Source organism: Cibotium barometz, chromosome 8, assembly GCF_041138505.1.
Source record: "Cibotium barometz isolate CiBa-2024 chromosome 8, ASM4113850v1, whole genome shotgun sequence".
NCBI lineage: Eukaryota > Viridiplantae > Streptophyta > Polypodiopsida > Cyatheales > Cibotiaceae > Cibotium > Cibotium barometz.
The window spans coordinates 40,810,623-40,830,217 of record NC_141053.1 but is presented as its reverse complement, the minus strand read 5'-3'; the positions used below and the strand labels follow the sequence as shown (position 1 = coordinate 40,830,217).

The window sequence follows — 19,595 nt, the reverse complement described above, 5'->3', positions numbered from 1 at the left end:
GTATATGGTATGTTGTGGACCTCCACTGTTTGTTTCAGTTGGTTCGTATATGGAGGGATGATTCCCAGGGTACTTACGCCTTGCAAACATGTGTGTGGCTGCCTCCACTGTTTGTTTCAGTTGTTTCATATATGGAAGGGTGATTCTCGGGATACTTACGCCTGGCAAACATGTGTGTGGCTGCCTCCACTGTTTGTTTCAGTTGGTTCATATATGGAGGGGTGATTCCCGGGGTACTTACGCCTGGCAAGCAAACATGTGTGTGGCTGCCTCCACTGTTTGTTTCAGTTGGTTTATATATGGAGGGGTGATTCCCGGGGTACTTACGCCTGGCAAGAAAACATGTGTATGGCTGTTATTTGATTATTTATGGGTTGTCTATATCTTAAGACGATGTTGGGATTAATTAATGTGATCAACTAATTGTTTAACTAATGTGGACAGCGTCTGAGTATAGCAACGAGAAGTGCGAGGGTACCGATTGAGGTGGCGCACTACATGAGATGTGTGAGGGTACCAATTGAGGTGTCGCACTATATGAGGGTACCGATTGAGGTGTTGTATGGCTGGTGGATTGAGAGGTGGTGTAAAGATGATGATCATTTTTATTTTGTGAATCATGTATTAAATTTTTGTGCATATTATTTTTAATCAGTGTGACGATCACCAATTTTGGTGTCGCATGAGTTTTTTTTATTGATATTCCATGTCCAGAAGAACCTTTAAGCCATGTTCGGACCTCTGAGTTTACCGTGCAGGTTATGACATCAACAATCTTGTTCTCTCGGCATTTTTCTTACACAACTGAGGACAGTTACTTCCTCAAACAAGAGGACTTACAGGTATACGTTTTATCATATTTTTGATGAATTAATAATCATACAAAAATATATTTAATTTAATTTGTGCAGGATTCAACTTAATGGAATGTGCAACTGAGCACAAGATTAATATATGTGCAAATGTGCATAAAGTCATTTTATGTAACAAGGCCCACTAGCAATTATATTTGGGCAAAGGTTTTTATATGTACAAACCTTAGGGATTTTGATATGATTAAAAATATGTAAAGCAATACCCCAAAAGTAGGAAAAGCAAGCCCAATTTGTACGCTCATCTATTCTTAGCTCCTTGGGCTATTTTTATGAATAAAATTCTTTAATCTCAAGTCGTGGAAGTGGAGCTACACGACATGGGGGGAGCGAGATTGCACCCAATCTTGTCTTGATGTGATGACGTTATTTTATTTCCTTTGCTTGGTGTTATGCTATGTTATTTGATTTCAATTTAATTCAAGTCTTTATTTTAAATTTTGATGTATTTTATGAGTTTTTAATTATTTTCTTCAAGAAGTACAAAGGGTTCCGTGTGATAGTAATCCATACAACTGCGACGACCGCATGGATGAAATGTAAATCCAAGCCATGTAGAATCCAAATCAATGGCTCTCAAATTGCCTGGATCGAAAATAGAATATAGAAAGCCCATGTCGGTGATGTGACTAGATAATCCTCCTAGGTCGAATGGATAACCACAATGTAGATAATCCAACCATAAAACAAATATATGACCTCCCGGATTTTTTTAAAAAACATAACGATGTATCCAACAATCCAAAACATAAATCCAACACCACATCGATAAGAGGAACTCCATCATGCATGCACTGAATCCTCCTATCACATAGGAATCTTGACTAATAGCCACACCATGCTGTGGTGTACCATGGCATGCCACATAATCATATATCATGCATCTCAACTGACATAAGATGCATGTGAAAATGAATGCTCCATTCCCATAGATCATAGAATCATATATCGACATCCACAAAATGTAAAGGCACATGCTTCATAACTAGCATCCTCGTAAGCATAGGTGTCATTCTTAAGATCGGCACAGAGAGAGAGAGAGAGAGAGAGAGAGAGAGAGAGAGAGAGAGAGAGAGAGAGAGAGTTTCTGTGTGTGGGAGAGTGTGTGAGAGAAGAGAGAGGGAATGTGTGTGCACATGTGTGTGATATATATATATATATATATATATATATATATATATAAAATCTATACTCTTATTAAACACAAGCTATTCCCCTTCCATGTGGCCACTAAAGAAGAGGAGGGAGAGGGCAAAGGAAGAGCTAGTCCTTCTTACCTAATGATTTTCTCTTTCTCAATTTTGATTTTTCTCATCTCCTCTCAATTTTTAAAATGATATATACACACACACACACACACACACACACACACACACACACACACACACACAAGTATAAATAAGAAAATTAAAGAGAGAGAAAATATATATAACAATATATAAAAATCAATATAAATATATGAATAATGTAATATATAAATATACATAATAATATAATATACAGATATAACTAATATACAAAATAAGAAAACTAAAAATAATATTATATATAATCATATTCACACACACATAGGTATGCGTACACACGTGTATGTAGAAGGTGTGTGTGTGTGTGTGTGGAGAGAGAGAGAGAGAGAGAGGTCTTTGGCTAAGGTCATCACACTTACACTACTATTGTGCCATGAACTCTCAACACTTGGTCAATGTGTGTAGGAATCCTAGCACATTTGCATGTACCCATGTTGCATTCATGACTATTTCATCTTCTACTCTTACCACATTAATTTTCCTTGTATCTATCTGTGTGTGTGTGTGTGTGTATATGTGCCTTGGAGGGTTGGAGAATGCGGGAGAGAGAGAAGAGAGAGGAAAAAAAAACACAAGAAAATTGTGTCACTGATTGCAAAAGGCTAGAATGCCCTATGAGACCAAATAAAGCGAGACAACAAAACCGAGCAAAACTGTATCAATGTTTGCAAAAGGCTAGAATGGCCTGTGAGACCAAATCAAATAATTAATATGAACATCATGAAGTTCTTAATCCATATCTGCAGAGGGGTTGTGTGTGTGTGTGTGTGTGTGTGTGTGTGTGTGTGTGTGTGTGTGAGAGAGAGAGAGAGAGAGAGAGAGAGAGAGAGAGAGAGAGAGAGAGAGAGAGAGAGAGACTCAAAGTACAATACAACCTTTATAGAGACACCATAGGAAACATAGATAAATATTGCAATGTTTGTATGTTGAGGTGTGCAAAAGGGGAGAGAGGGAAAAAATTAACCATGTGTGTTGAGGGGTGCGAAAGGGGGAGAGGGAAAAAAATTACATCAACGTATCTCCAAAAGGCCAAAAAGACATATGAGACCAAATATATAATATGAAGACCACGAAGGAGTGACAGCTATAAAAAGTGGACTTCTATATATGTCCTTGAATAGCTTATAAATATAAATATAATTATGTTCCCAAAAAAGAAAGTTTGCCCTTACAACCTAATAATAATTTAGTTGTAATCATGATAATAAGGGACCATAATTTAGAGAATGACTCCGTCTAATGCCTCAGGAGCTCTAGAAAAATGAATAGCTCTCTTCAACGACTACACAGATCATGAAACTGCCTCCATAGATATTTTAAAAAAAACATGAAAAAATATCATATGGAAAGAATTGTGTGAAAAAAAAGAACCCTGGGGGATGCAATGTTGTCTAGGCCATATCATGCAATCTCAAAGATAAATCTTGGCCTGCGAAGATCGTGCATAGACCTTTGTACACCGGTTGCTTCTGTGTGATGTTGTTTGGCTCTTCTGTTGGAAAGGGGCAAAACAAAGAATAGAAACACTCCTCGAAGATATATTATTGCCTACCATGTAAATGTAAGCCAAATATGTATTATGAAGACCATGAAGGTCTTAAGCCAAATATGTAGGGGGGAGAGAGAGAGAGAGAGAGAGAGAGAGAGTACAATACAACCTTTATAAAGACACCATAGCACAAGCTGAGACATAGATAAAAATTGAGTAAATCATTGTGAACTATTTAAATGTCCACAAAAAAAGAGAGAAATGATAGATGACTAGTCTAAATTAATCAAATATAGGTAAAACTAATCATATATTTAACATGCCTCCAAGTTGGAATAAGAGTGAGGTGCTTAAGCTCATGGCATTGAGTAAAGCTAGGTTAGTTGCATGACATGCATGTTTCATTTGGATTAGATGTACATAGATTACATGATGCATCTCCATCATGTGTGCGGAGCACGCTTGTGTGATTGCATGGACCTTTCTCTTCTTCCTCCAATGTGTTCTTGCATGCACAACACACACCACTTTGGAAGCATAGAAGAATTGAGAGAGAGAGAGAGAGAGAGAGAGAGAGAGAGAGAGAGAGAGAGAGAGAGAGAGAGAGAGAGAGAGAGAGAGCTTGGCATTGAGTGATTGTGACTATGCACTCTACAGATCATGCACAATGTAAAATGGTCTAGCAATTTGGTTACTAAAGAGTGAGTTGATAATCCCATAAAAGTAAGGTTATAAATAGGGCTTTGGGGACTATGCGAGTGGATGGGTGTGTACATGAATGGGCACTGTATTTTCACCCGACACCTCATGTAATGGAATGGTGTGCTGGGCATCCTCTGGATCATTTACACTTAGTTCTTATTTTGTTTAGGGTAACCCTTTTTAGTAGAAAAGGAAAGTGGCCCATTTTTTGAGTGTTTGAGTGAGATAAAGGCACCATTTATAATTTACACGTAGTTCTTACTTATTTAGGGTGCCCTTTTTAGTAGAAAACAAAAGTGGCCCATTTTCTAAGTGTTTGAATGTGATAAAGACACATTTAGAGATGATTCATGTGTTCTTGTGGCCTTGTGTAACTATGTTTCATTAGGGAGACATGTCTAGAGTTTCTCCTTAGGGCCAAGTGTTATGGCCATGAGGCTTTTGTGGTTACATCTCTTTCATCAAATGTGCAAGAATGGTGAAATCCTAGGGTGGACACCACCATTTCATGAGAAAATTTCTTACTAGATGTATAGCAATATCCAAATTTCTCATAAAATGGTGGACCAAATCTCTCATGAAATGGTGGACACCACGATTTCATGAGAAAATTTTTTACTGGATGTATAGCAATATCCAAATTTTCTTACTCGTCTAGGACTTTAGTGAACCTATCCTAGAGATTCACGAGAATGTTCGAGAATGAGAAGATTCTTCCAAGTTGGTTCTATTGCATATATAAAATTAAGCTATATGTTTATCATGGGGAGTCATGGCTCGACGTGGCCCTTATTTGATGAGACTTAACTATAATGTTTGAACAACAATATTCATATCATCTCTCAATTACTCATCCTTGGTTGGATCATTGTTTCAACTACAAAAGAATAGAATTTGTGCCTAGATGTCCTTTGGTGCAAATCCTTATGCATGAATCTATAGCAACAGTCTTTTAGGGTATAGATCCTTCAAAGAAATCTTGGCACTCCTCAATGTTTTACTTGGATTTGTTAAACTTCATCATAGAAATTACGTTGTCAAGTGTCGATAGATTGCAACTTGAATATTCCTAAGATAATATAAGATCTAGAACCTTAAAAAATGATTGATTTTCCATGTGAGCACTACAATCTATGAATATTTCCTAAGATAAGATCTAAAATGATTGATATTCCATGTGAACACTACAATCTATGAATATTCCTAAGATAAATTTGAGGATCAAGATGGTTTCCTAGAGTGTGTGATCTCTCTTAGTCAAACTAAGGACCAAAAATCTCTATAAACAACACAATTACTTGCATCACTAGTCTCTCTCCCTCGAGAGAAAATTTTAGGGATAAAATTAACAAAGCTTCACATGGATTGTTCTCAAGGGCATGACCGATTATCCCTAGTGTATATCAATTTTGGAGTACTAAAATAGATTTCTTGGGCTCTAAGATGTCATATGCATCAGACTAGCATAATAGATTATCGGTTTTGGCAATGCAATAACTTAAAAGAATATTTAATACTATGGAATTGGCATTTTGCTTTATCTCTTGTTTTTAATCGACTCTTTGGCTTAACTCTTTGGTTGAAGAGACGAATCGTGAAATGTGTAAGTATCCAAGTATAAATCTCACTAACATCCCACAATGCCGCAAGGCCATGGATAGAACATGCCAAGGTCAGTTTTGATACCTTGTGAATGCCCATGATTCAATTCACTTCAATTCCCATAATCGACTTCAAAAATCTACAAAACAAATTTATCCCAAATTTGTATAATTAATTTAGATCAAAGTCATGTCTTATCATTTATTATTTTGATGATAAATTTAAAAAAATGGTAAGGCAACTCAAATAGTAATGTTTACATCTTATGAATCTCGAGAGCAAGTGGTCCAGGTACCAAAGTACGCGAGGTGCATGTACAAACTCCATAATCAACGAGACCTATGTAGAGACCATTCTTACTTTCTTACATATGCAATCTCAACATGTCCGCTTCAAGATTGTAGTGTTCACAACACTGTATGGTGTTAAGCACTTGGTTTAGACACTGTATGGTGTTAAGCACTTGGTTTAGACACTGTATGGTGGCCAAATGTGGCTAGATGGTTAGGAGATGGCTTATGTAGACTTGGAACTTTGCCAAGTAGGATGCGTGCTTGTACGGGCTATGTGATTGCATTAGTGAGTGCTAGGCAGCAAACCGAGGACACATGCGGGGAGGGCCCAAATGATCTAAGATGACCGAGAGAGCTACGCAAGGTTCCTACAAAATTTTGTTAGTCTAATATGGTCCCAGTTGGGTGATATGGCTCGTTGGTCATTTTGGACCAAGTTGTGGGTTAGCTGATAGGTCGATGACCTACGTCAATATCGACCCTAGGTACTATATATATACTAAAGTTTTGTGTAGGTCGCATATGAATGACATCAAGGCAAGTATGGTGGCAATGAATATTGAAAAAGCACGCACTGGGTTAATGGAAGTGAAGCTCTCTCTATAATCTTATAGACTATGTGAAATTGGTGAACTCGACTCTGAATGCAACATCCTTTGTGTGCATGAAGTGGCTATACTTGGCCACCTCTTCTAATTTCCATATCATAGTGCAATTGCTTTCCTGCGCACACCTCATACCCACCTTTAATGCACCTTAATTGTTGCTTTTGAAAATCTACATAAACCTATCATAGTTACAAATGCACTTTTGCTCTTCTCTATACTCTGTCTCTAAGGTTAATATTCCAAGCCTAAGGTTTTCTAAACATTTTGGTCAAACTTGACAAATTTTGATTGGGGTTAATATGAATTCTGTATTTTTCATATTGGTAGATTTGGTGTCATACTATTTATTGCTTACTTATTACATTTTAGAAGGTTAAAGAATTCCACAAAAAGCTAAATATCATATATTTAATGTACTTAATTGCATAATTGTCTTCTTTTGAAGTGACAACTCTTGAAAACATTACGATATTCACTTTCTATTTGTTAAAAAATTTAAATGTTTTAAATTTTAATGTAGCTAAGATAGACTTCAAGGTAGAGAAAAATCTTAGGTTGTCTTGTGAGGATTGTCTTTTAGAGGTTAAAAGAATTTCAAAGTTTGTAAAGGGGTGGATGTAAACCATGGCAAAATCACCTATGAGAGAGAGAGAGAGAGAGAGAGAGAGACACTCGAAGGAGTTCAAAATTTACGTCATGAATGCCATGAATCATGTGTTTTGGTAGGAAAAAAGTTGCATGCATGGACACGTGGACCCACACACACACAAGTAGGTAGTGCACATCCTCTCTTTTAATTCATGTGGCATTACTATATATAATGTGGATCAATGGTGTCTAATATAGAAAAATATGCTTTACAACCGCATAACAGTTAGAGGTGGCAAACTTGTCTTAAAAAACTATAAAACGAAGGTTCCTTATGTGTCATGTGTTCAAATCATATGATTGAAAGGTGGTAGGCTTCCTCTCCAAGATTGAAAAGTGGTAGGCTTCCTCTCCAAGATTTTTTCATATGTTTCTTTATCACATGCAATATATATGAATAAAATACAACATAAGCCACTAACCTCATAGCTCTCTTTAAAAGGTCTTTAAAATCCATGAATAGGCCTCTTTTTGCATAGTTTCATTGCCTTGTATAGATGTATCATTGGATATTAAGTTGTCTACTTTTAATGGCCACTTTGTATTTTTCTTCACATAATATTTAGGGTGTGTGAGATGACATGTTTTTCTTATTATGTCAAATGAGAGAAGGTTATTCAATGTGTGCAAAATGACATGTATGGCTTGTTATGTCATAAGAGATGTCTGTGCAAACTGACATGCATCGCTTGTTACGTCATTGGAGAGTACACAAAATTAGGTGGCATATTGACGTCTTATGTTGACGAAGAAAGGTGGGTGGTGTATCAATGTCTTATGTCCAAAACTCTATTCATTCCTAATGTCGTCATGTGCATCATATCAATATTTGCTAGTACATGTACTTCATTCATTGCATATGCAAGTACCCTATTATATCATTTTACAATCCATTTGTCAAACGTAAAGTGATATATTCTACGAAATTTTAGATCAAGCTAGAATTGATAGATGAGGTCCTTAGTAATGGAAATGAAGTTGCATCCTGCTTAGCTAACCATTACAAGACCACACTGTTACCTAAACAAGACAAAACCAACCATGATCAAAGTTGTCCATCTTGTATAATATGCAAGCTTTCCACTTAACACTTCATTTCCAAATAATTTTGTTTTCCACCATGCAAAATGCATATGGCTAATAAGGTACCTACGCAAAATATTTTAATTTAGTGTTGAGTGAATGTATAAGAAAGGATTACCTCTAGATCTAACTATGGATTATATTCTTTGGTCATGAACCTTAATCATAAATTCAATTTGACCATTGGTAGTACATGAAACATTATTATGCCAATTATAGATCAAGGATGCACGTCTTTTCTTGTAAGTACGGACATGGCTTTGGGCTTGGGAAACCCGTGTTTATATGTTACAACTTTGATTCGTAATGAATATGCTTACTGTAGAAAGAGAGCTCACCTACATCAATGGAGGATAATTGACAGAGAGTCCACTCCATTTGCAACTTAAGTTTTGGAAACCAGAATTTGAAAGAAAATCCCGTGAATTCTTATATTACAACTCGCTCGAGATACAAAACTCCCCCTATCAAAAAAGGAAGGTAAAATATGTACATGGAAACTCTTATTGAGGTGCAAATCACCAATCTCAATATATTTTGTATGTGCATGTCAATCATCTATTTCCCCTTCTTCGTTCTGGTCATGGGGAGAGACGTTCATTTGTGGTCCTAAAGGTCGTAGAGTTTCTTGGTCATCTTCCTCATCATCCACTTTCATGAAGAGGCCCAACTGCTCAAGAGGATTGCCACATTGAAAAGGGAAGGCAGGCAAACCCTCCTGCGAATGTGCCGGACTAGATTCACACACGATTGGAAGGTGTTCAACAGGAGCAGTTCCCAGCATTTCTAGGTCTTTCAAGAAATCTCTATTTTCATCCATCTCTACAGTCTTCTCCATCTGCCAAAGAAAGCCTTCATTAGATCATTAAAAATCCATAGGTTGACATCACACAGGTGTCAACTAAAGAGAATGAAAACCTGCTGAAGCACTAGACGAGCTGCCCGCCGTTCTGCTTCCCTTTCACGCCTTGCTTTTGCAACAGCATCAGCCTCTGCTTTCCTCCGGGCATTCTCAGCAACTTTAGCCTCAGCTTGTAGCCTGGCTTTCTCTGTTAGTACATAAAAGAAGCTCCATTAGTATGGACACAGCAATTTTGCAGATTGCTATGCAAACCAAACTAGGACTGCACGCTATACCTTCTTGTTGGAGTCTTTCAAGTTCTTCCCTCTCTCTTCTCAGCATCTCAGGATCAGTACCATTGCTCTGCCAAACCAAGCAGTCGTTACAACCTTCAGAATAGCAAGCATCAAACAATCCACTTTACAACTGTCTTTGATGACAGCTTACAAAATAACAGTCACCTTAACACCATGGTGCAACACTTAAACGGCCACACAAGCAGGTGGGTAGGATGATATCCTATGGGGATCATGTAAACTCAATCTAGATGACATTGCTACATGCTTCCTTCTCTCCTAGACGTGTATGCGTGTTAAAATATTTTGAGCAAAGTTGGAGGAGACAAAGATGATCAATTAAAAATGTGCTGCTGAAGACAGAATGGCTATCTATACTCATTTTACAAGCAGCTGTATCTGATTGATTTTATCCTATATAATGTTTGATCGCGCATTTTTTAGAAACCCAGTGTCCAACTTCGAATCTCCATCTACTTCTTCCACCTTTCACATGCCTGTTTTAGTGTCCATCCTTGCTATTCATGAAACTTTGCACGCCTGCTTGATATAAATCTTAAAAATAAAATTCATAAAGACAGGCCGCACAAGGTATGACTGTTGAGTTTAAGCTGTTGCTGCAAAAGTATTGAAATCTACAGTACTTGCAGGGCAGAAGTAACGGTTTTAACCAGGAGCCCATTTATGGGCTTTCCTTCCAGGCTGTTAGTCACCTTGAATGGTAGTACTGTAAAAAAAAAGAGCTGTTCTCTGCTCTGCTTCAAATCTAAACAAACTGACTGCAGCTGTCTGTTTCCTGACACCCCCTTCTTTGAGGTATACTACCAAAGACGAGATTTTGAAGCTCGTCATTGAACACACTTTGTCTTCATTTGGTATGTAATTTTATTGTTCTAATCCCTGATTATTTTGATTTGCACTTTATCACTGATTATTTATTTAAATAAAATAACATATGAACCCATTGTAATTATATAGAGCAAAGTTTGATGTTTACATGTATTTAGCTTTTAGAATATGTAGAGATGCTCATCCATTATCTTGAATGGTCGTGGATTCACTAAGAAACAGAAAAATATTATATCGAACTCCACAAACTCAACTTCACAAGAATCTACTCACAAAGCTTCAGGCCATCAACTTGACATGGACAGCTCTCATACCAATGTCACATGGATGTGGAAGTTAACTTTGATTAATGCCTATGCAAATAGAGCTTAACACTAATCATTTTGCAAATACACAATAGAAAAGACCTTCACTACAATATCTAGCTCAAGACATGATTATGTACAATCATGTTCATATCTTTATACATGAACCACCGTGCCAAGTAAAGCGCAGATCAGAAGACTAGAAATTTGGCAAAAAACCAATGGAGCTTTGATCACACAGCTAAATATTAACATTTCAAAGAAACAGCTTTCAAATGATTCATAAATTCCTCAAATGCACCCTTTTCTGTAATGAAAGGTACCCTCAACCTACCTTTCTACCAACTTAATTGTCAAACACACAGCCTAGTAGTAGTAAGGAAGAAATTAAGAGTCTGGGCGCACAGACTCATAAATCGGAAGAACTAGATAAGGATTTTTTCAAGTCTGCAAGCGTGCCGGCACATGCAAGTGCGCGTGCGCGCGCGCGCACATAAAAAGACACCAATATCTAAGATGGGGCCTTAGGAGGGTTGTAATTTTCTTTTTTTAATGCTCAAGTATGGAGAAGCTCAAACAAGACCTTTGTAACCAAACTTGATACTAACTGTAATTTTCTTTTTTTAATGCTCAAGTATTGAGAAGCTCAAACAAGACCTTTGTAACCAAACTTGATACTAACTGTAACCATTTGGCCCTCCTAGCTCTATTTCACATGATGGAACCCTTGCCCGGACACAAGACAGGCGGAAGAAGGCATAGGGACAGGGACCATAAGGTTTGCTCAAGAAAAAGCACTAGTCTTGGTCAAAACGCAGAGAAAAGCAAAAAGTCAAATTGGGTTGACTGCGAGCCAAGAGCACCATTGGCAAAAGGAGATTGAGCCATACCAAAAGGCTAAATGCCGCTTTTTCAAAAAGCAGCTCCAGGGCCAAAAAGCAAAGTCTTGAAGTTAAAAAAGCAAAGCTAAAGAACTTTGACAAAGGTTGAGTAATATGCCTTTGTACACCGCCACCTAGTTGTGCTGCCCCAGCACTTGTGCGCATGTCTCAGCCACTTGCCACCAGCACTGCGCCTTTCTCAGCCACCTGAGTGCAGCTAGCGCCAGCCGCCTGTGCCACTACAACCATCAGCCGCATGTGTCGTCTAAGCCACCTGTGCCACCTCCTCACCACCTGTGCCACCTCAGCAGCGCTGCCCAGACTTGTCCATTCAACGCCTAGTAAAGCAGCCAGTAGTGCTTCTCTACACTACTCGTATCATCGCCTGAGCACTTGTAGAACAGGACTTGCATCTAGACTCGGATTTGAACTTGGACTTGGATATTGGATATTGGATTTGGTACTAGCCCAGTGAGAGATTCTCGTGGGTCATCCTCATGGTGTGCTTGGCATTAAAGATCTCATGCCTTGACATCGACTTCAACTTGGGATTCTACATCAGCATATTTGTTTGCTTTTGTATTCATTGGTTGTATTGATCCTAGCTTGCGTGCCAGTGGATTGTTCCTGAATAAATTCCTGACAGAGGACGGGGCCTGTTCCCCGCTCAGTGTGTGTGTATACTATGCAAAGTTCCCTAAACCCTTCTCTCTCTCCCTCTCTCTCTCTCTCTCTCTCTCTATATTTCTATCTTTTGGATACGTGGTTGAATCTGTCACAACACGCCCTGCTGGGCTTACACTAACAAGGTGATAGGGTTGCTTGAGGATTGACAGGTTCTTGGACATGTTTTCTTGTACTAAACATCCAAGCCTATTATTAATCAGTCAATTTCATACCATCACTTCAATCATTCACATGACTTGATCATCCAATAAATTTAAAGATTTTGTTTACATGAGTGGTAATGAAAGCACTTTTATGGTGATCAAGGCAACTAGCTAATAACTGATTTGGAAGAAATTAGAACAGAGAAGAGGTAGAGAGCTTTGCACAGTACACAATATGGGTTCCAAATTACTAAATGTTGCGAGTGTATCAGCTTATATTGCCGCAACTATAATGACCACAAAGAATGGACTAAATCTGCCCTAAATGATGACTGATCTGAGCTGGTTGCCCCTAGTTGGACATTGTTTGCCCCCAAGGAAGCCTCAAAGCTGTGCATTGATTGCTGATCTGAGTATCTCTTGTCTTGTTGGGTTTTCCCTCAGTTGGCTGGCCCACGAGGAATGCACACACTTGGCATATAGTTGTCACAATTTTGACTTGATCTCTCTAACTACTCTTCATTAGCCTTCAATCATTGAAAGGACACCAATGAAGGGTCACACCATGTCACATGGGTTATCATCAAAGAACACATCTCTTGATCAAAGAACACACCTCTACATCCAAAGGACATAACTATTCATTCAAGAGTCACACCCTTACACTAAGGGATGTGCCTCTTCATTTGTACCTTTTCAAGCCTTATTCAACAAGGCTTGCAACAACACAACTTTCCACTCTTTGCCTCATATCTACTCAAATATTCAAGTATTAAGCTCTTTAATTATGTTTAATTATGTGCCTCTTCATTTGTACCTTTTCAAGCCTTATTCAACAAGGCTTGCAACAACACAACTTTCCACTCTTTGCCTCATATCTACTCAAATATTCAAGTATTAAGCTCTTTAATTATGTTTAATAATGTTTAACTAAGCTAAAAGCTTAACAATGGTATCAAAGCAAACAAACTCCAACCCATGTCCATAGCCAAACCCTAACCCTAAAATCATATCTCAACTAGTCTAACCTAAGTAGACCTCCATACACTTGGATCACTGTCGGGTGTCCTCAAAATAACCCCTGGTTCTCTGTGTACCAAGAGTAACCAATGACAGAATGCCACACTCCCACTAGAGTCACCATCCACATATGAGCACTTACAATAGTGCCTTGCTAGGACTCTAATCAGCTACCTCTCTACCTGTATGAAGCATCGCTTGCTATTTACCCTCCTAGGCTGAATTGTCACATAGGAGTCGCCACCTCTTCGTTATGGAAGAAAGCCATGACTCTTCAAATATCATAAGTTTAATGTAAACATTAAGACCATAAGCCTTAGCCTTATAACCTAAGGCTTTTACATTAGGCCTTTCAAAACGCCATGTATGCAGCATGGCCAATTACTGGTAGCCACGACCAATTGCCTACAGGCATGCAAACAACCAAACAAAAAATAAAGGTTGGTCATCCTAACATGCTCTTTGAAGAAGAAAAAAAAAAACGGTTAGCTCTTCACGTATGCAAAAATGGCCAGCCCAATGCAAAAGCTGCAAAAAAAACCAAAACAATTTGTCACCTTTGAAGGAAAAAAAAAGGCCGCATCAGCCCTTCCCTCCCCTCTCCTTCGTCATTTTGACTCCCTCTTTCTCCTCAGTGCTCTGTGCTTACAACTAGCGCATGGCCACTCTCCGACGTGTGCAACATTCAGCCATGCAACAAGTTGTTCTTATGCTTCATGGCACCAAGATACCCTTTGGCTTTTTTACCTACAAGATACCCGCAAATTCATTACTACAGCAACAACCAATCCCAGTGCTCTTGGTTCCAGCTGATCTTCTTGCCTATACAAGGTAGTTTATAACAACCTCCCCAGCTTGCAACCTACCCCTTTCAAGCTTCCAATATGCCTCTGCCTCACCTACCCACTAATGGTTCTCACTAGGACCCAAAGGCATCAGCAACCACAACCTCTGCCTCACCCACCTGCTAATGGTCCTCACTAGGACCCAAAGCCTAAAGGCATCAGCGACCACAACCCCCGCAACCTCAACTTCCAGAGTCTTCATCTCAGCACACTAATGTGGAGGACGATACCCACCAACCTGGCAGTCCGGCTCTAGCCGGCTCGCAACAACCTTTGCAGCACATGAAGTAGCCAAGAGTCCATGGCAACAATCGCTTCTCAAATCTAGCACTTGTAGACGGACCACCATTCTTATACCAGTTCTACACCAGCAGTTGACACTACAACATCAATACCACAAAATGAAGACAATATTCTCATGAGGTGGAAGGTGACGATCTTAAGACTCTTTATCGGATGACTTTTGAAACCTAGTAAAACAAAGAAATTGAAAATTATTCAACCATTGAGTCCTATGGAGAACAATGCAATAAGTATACACTTAAACTTCATGTATTTTGACTCCGATGCCAAGAAGATTACATTACCGCATCCTTACTTAAGGATGTTGCCTTACTTTGGTGGCAATGACGACAACGCGCTGGAAAAACGGTTATGACAAGGGAAAAATTTGAGCAGGTCATCCGTAAGGAGTTCATTCCTGCCAGTGCCGATTTTCAAGCCACTTGAATCAAACTGATTCTATAGCTTCGCTTCTTATATCTCACAATTCACTAATCTCATACTCGAGATTGATTCTCTATCCCCAACGAAGGAGCTTCAGGCCTTAATTGAAGGTTTAAATCCCACACTTCGTATCGATGCGCAAAAGTACAATCCTATCAACCTTGCTGTTGCTGCCATTCATAATGCTGAGAGCGTATAAGGAAACATCAGCTTCTCAAGGTCGTTATGACAATAATTCACATATCGTTCGTGAGGGTTATGAACAAGTATAACTCCCCTTGGCAACATTCGCAGCAACCTCCAACAGGAAGAGTCATCTTCTTATCATTCTCAGCGTCAACAGTTCTTTCAACCACATATATTTGATCATGGACAGGACCAGTCTCACAATCCTCACCCTAAAGCAGCCTCATCTTCTTGTGGACAACAAAAGACGGGATTGTGCACAATTTGTCATGGCAATCATAGATGGTTTGAATGCACTAAACAACCCAATGCTACTCAAAATCATAATGTGGAACCTTTAACTTCAGAAGATTGCTCCGATAATTCAAAAGGAAAACATACAGTAGCTCATGCACTTAATGTTAGTGCTAGCCTTGCTTCAATCATTTCTTTAAAGAGTTCACAACTGCCTTAGAACACATTTGTTGACACAACTATGGAAAACTTTATTGAGTCACTTGATGATAACACCAAGGATTCTTTCAGCATGAGTTCACAAGAACACGAGGATGATATTAAAGAGTCTTTGGCTTCTTCATCTCAAAATGATGAGTCACGAACGGTAGACTTCTTTGAAGACACAAAGACTACCAAAGCAGATATAACACTTGTTTCAACCTTACCCACATGGTATGACATGGTTGATACCAAACAAGAGGATAACGTTTTTAACACTGCTGAAAATTTCACACATTCTTCTAATAACTTGTACGAGTACTTCACTACTTTCCATCCAAAACTTCAATAGATACTATTCAAGTATCATCGAGCGAATTCATGGTTGAATCTTCAATTCAGACAACTTCAAGCCAACGTTTGAAAGCGGACAAAGAAGAAGACATTAAAGAATGGTGTCAAAACTTGGGATTTAGAATTTAAAGCACGACGACAACAAGACAATAGAGGAAACTTTTTCATTATTTCTCAGTGTGAGCTTCACCCCAAGCATAAATGACCCAATGACGAAGACCTTTAACAACATCTATCAATATTTCTAGAACTCTTTCAACATCAGAAGTCTCTTATTTAACTATACTCTTATTTTAAGTGGGAGGGCATGTCATGATTGTGCCTTGATTTCTCTAACTACTCTTGATTAGCCTTCAATCATTGAAATGAAGGGTCACATCCTGTCGCATGGGTCATCACCAAAGGACACATCTCTGCGTCCAAAGGAGAGAACTTTTCATTCAAGCGTCACCCTTACACTAAGGAATATGCCTCTTCATTTGTACCTTTGCAGCTCCTATTTAACAAGGAGCCTGTGTCTAATGCACCAACGCAACTTTCCGCTCTTTGCCTTATATATTTACTCAAGTATTGAAGAATTAAGCTCTAGTCAAATTCTTTTGGCTGACTTGAACCCCTTTTATAAAGGGTATCCGACTGTCTGACTTGGCGCTAAATGAGAAAAACCATTGGAAGAGAGCTGGATGAGCATGAAAAGTCATGCCCCTAACTGGGCCTAGCTGGTCCCTTGTCCTTAAGTCCCTAGGTCCCTTGGATTTAACCAAGCCATGGCACCTTTTTGGGTGCCAACCAAGCTGCCACAACCATGGTCTTCACCGTTTTTTTTCCCGGAAATAAGATCCTTCTATTAGTTAACAAAAAAACAACCTCGAAGGACTAAATACAACCTCGAAGGGCTAGATACAAACTCACCTCCACGTACAGGCAAGGATCAAAGAACAAGACGGGAAGAAAGATGCACTCCTCCTCCCGCTGGCCGCTCTATGAGGAGATGGCTATTTCATACAAGGGGTGGGGGAAGGAATAACCACACAGGTGGTTTGTAGTGCCAAGTGGACTCACCACCTCTATCTATGAGAAAAGGGCAAGGTTGCCAGAGCCTCAAGAAGGCATTCCCGCCGTTTTCACATACGATCAGAGCTACCCTGCAACTTGCCCCACTAGCCGCGGAGGGTATGAATGTTGTCGAGCCAAATGCTCTTGATGGACTCTGCAAGCGGAGTGTGGGTGCCTTCGATGAACTAACGAAATCCGAAGGTGCGAGACCTAAAGGACTAGCCCCCCAACTTCCTCCTCATAAGCCATGACAATCTCAGCCTCAGTGGCCCAAGCGACAGTGCCCCATGAAACGATATGATTAGAGGTCCTATCTAACGTGAAAATGCAGAGAATTCTCTACCAACCTTGCTAAGCCTTCGAACAATCCCAAAGCCAATGTCGCTGAGACTCCTGAGGTGGCCACACCTCGAACAAGCTGCTGGTCTACCACCAATGGCCAACCATGTGCAAATCGCGAAACTCCTATGTGCCAATAGCCACAAAAAGAGGGTGATCTTTCGAGCTGAAAACTGTCCAGAGTCTTCCAAAAATCTGAGAGAAAATGCGATGAGAGGTCCTGAGACTGCCAATGTCTTGCTGCTACCAGGGTGCCCTTGACCTCGAGAATCTGGATCTTGTGGCCTAGCCGTGCGGTGTGTGCAAAAAATGGGATACCTAGAGTCTCCTTTTTGTCTGCAGGATTATAGAAAGTCCACTCCCCTGGGTCCCATTGGAGGCACGGGCCGGCTCTCCCAAATCCATAAACGCCGAAGTCCCTCCCTAGCCACCTTGGTCGGAGGGCGGTCCATGTGCCACTCATGTGCATGAAGTCTGATCATGCTCACCCTCTACAAGGTGCATCCACTGAAGTCATCCAAAGGGAGGTCTAATCTCACTAGTCTGCCATGGGGTTCAATTGACAAAGTGAGCAAAGTGCAGCTCTCATCCGTGCCATAAATTGCCAAGAGAATATCATGACTAGTAAACACGCCCAACCACTGCCGGGGGAGAGAGAGAGGGGTCAGGGATAGAGTTCAGCCACTCCTAAGGAATAAGAGTCGATGTCGAAGCTGAGTCTGTCTCTGCCCCGGATCCTAGCCAAGCCTCTCTTCTGAGCCTCAGGGGAAAGCTATCTGAATGCAAGCCAATCTCCAAGGGACACCCAGTCAGGGTGCTGACCACAGAGGATATTAAGGAGATCCACCAGCGTCCGATGCGGCACATATTATGAGATGGAGGCACCTCCATAGTGTAACCCCCTGTCCCACATGATATCAGGGGACCGGAAAGCTGGGAAGAGGAAGATGGAAACAGTAGGGAGGAATCCGCCGGAGAGGGAGGGTGTGGAGAGGGGCTCGCCGAGGGCTTAGTGGGACCAATTGGCCTCACTGGAATTTGAGAACCTGAAGAGGAATCTCGACGGGGTGAGGGACACCACCGAGGAGGGCTAAGCCGTCCTTCCTTCGGGGACCCAGGAACCTGCTTTGCGCTCGGCCTAGAATCTGGAGGGGCCGGAGGAGGGATCCTCAAAGTGACTGTGAGGGAGCCTATCGCCGACGAGTGGATGCTGAAATATATTCTCGAAAAGGTTCTCACAGAACCGAATCCTCATGTGCTCTGCGAGCATGGCGCGCACGGTGGCGTCGCTCAGCTCTGAAAGTCAACTGGCAACCCTGGCGCGGGCCAACAGTCTACCACTCTCCAGCAACAATGTCCTCCACGGTTGGGTCCTGGTGTTGTGCTGCCTCATGGCCTGCATCCCTCCCAAACCCCTAAGGATGATTTGAGTTGGGCCCGAAGGGAACCACCGGAGGCGGTCTCCTAGATTGGCAACAAGGACAAGCTCTAATGAGATGTCCCATCTGCCTGCATATGAAGCATTGGCCTGGGAGGTCAGGTTACTCTAATCTTTGCAGAATGGAGTCTCCCCGGAGACAAGGAAGAGATATGACATGTAGCACTGTCTCCAAAGAGGCGACACAAATGCGAAGGGATGGAATCTCGGCCACTCGAGCGAGAGCCAAAGCGGCAATGGGGAGGGATTCCATCACTCTCCCAATGGCTCCACCAATCAATGGCAAAAGAGGAAGGTATTTCTTCCTAAGGTTTGGGGAGCACACTGTCACGAGAAAAGCCTGAAACGCCAGCCAATGGGTCGGATGTGGGATCAAAGTCGTGCTGCCACCTCACAAAGAAGGCCTTGGCCATATGTAGTGTGACGAGGCTCAACTGCATGACTGTCGGATGCCAATGGCGAGTCAAACTCAACCTGGTAGTAGCCAAGCCCCAAAGGATGAATATCAGTAATCTTTACAAGCACTCCTTGGACATATGTAGTGTGATGAGGCTCAACTGCATGACTGTCGGATGCCACTGGCGAGTCAA

General features: G+C 40.6%; 1 protein-coding gene across 1 annotated transcript in view; it reads right to left on the bottom strand.

The window, feature by feature from the left end:
- Positions 1-9,009: 9,009 nt before the first annotated feature.
- LOC147636265 (transcription factor GTE9-like) overlaps positions 9,010-19,595 on the bottom strand; it is a 33,151-nt gene continuing 22,565 nt past the window's right edge. The window contains exons 11-13 of the mRNA XM_086801708.1: positions 9,742-9,808; positions 9,523-9,653; positions 9,010-9,442 (exon numbers count right to left, since the gene is read on the bottom strand). Of these exons, the coding sequence (XP_086657834.1) occupies positions 9,155-9,442; positions 9,523-9,653; positions 9,742-9,808 (486 nt within the window). The 3' untranslated portion in view covers positions 9,010-9,154. The remainder of the gene's footprint in view (positions 9,443-9,522; positions 9,654-9,741; positions 9,809-19,595) is intronic.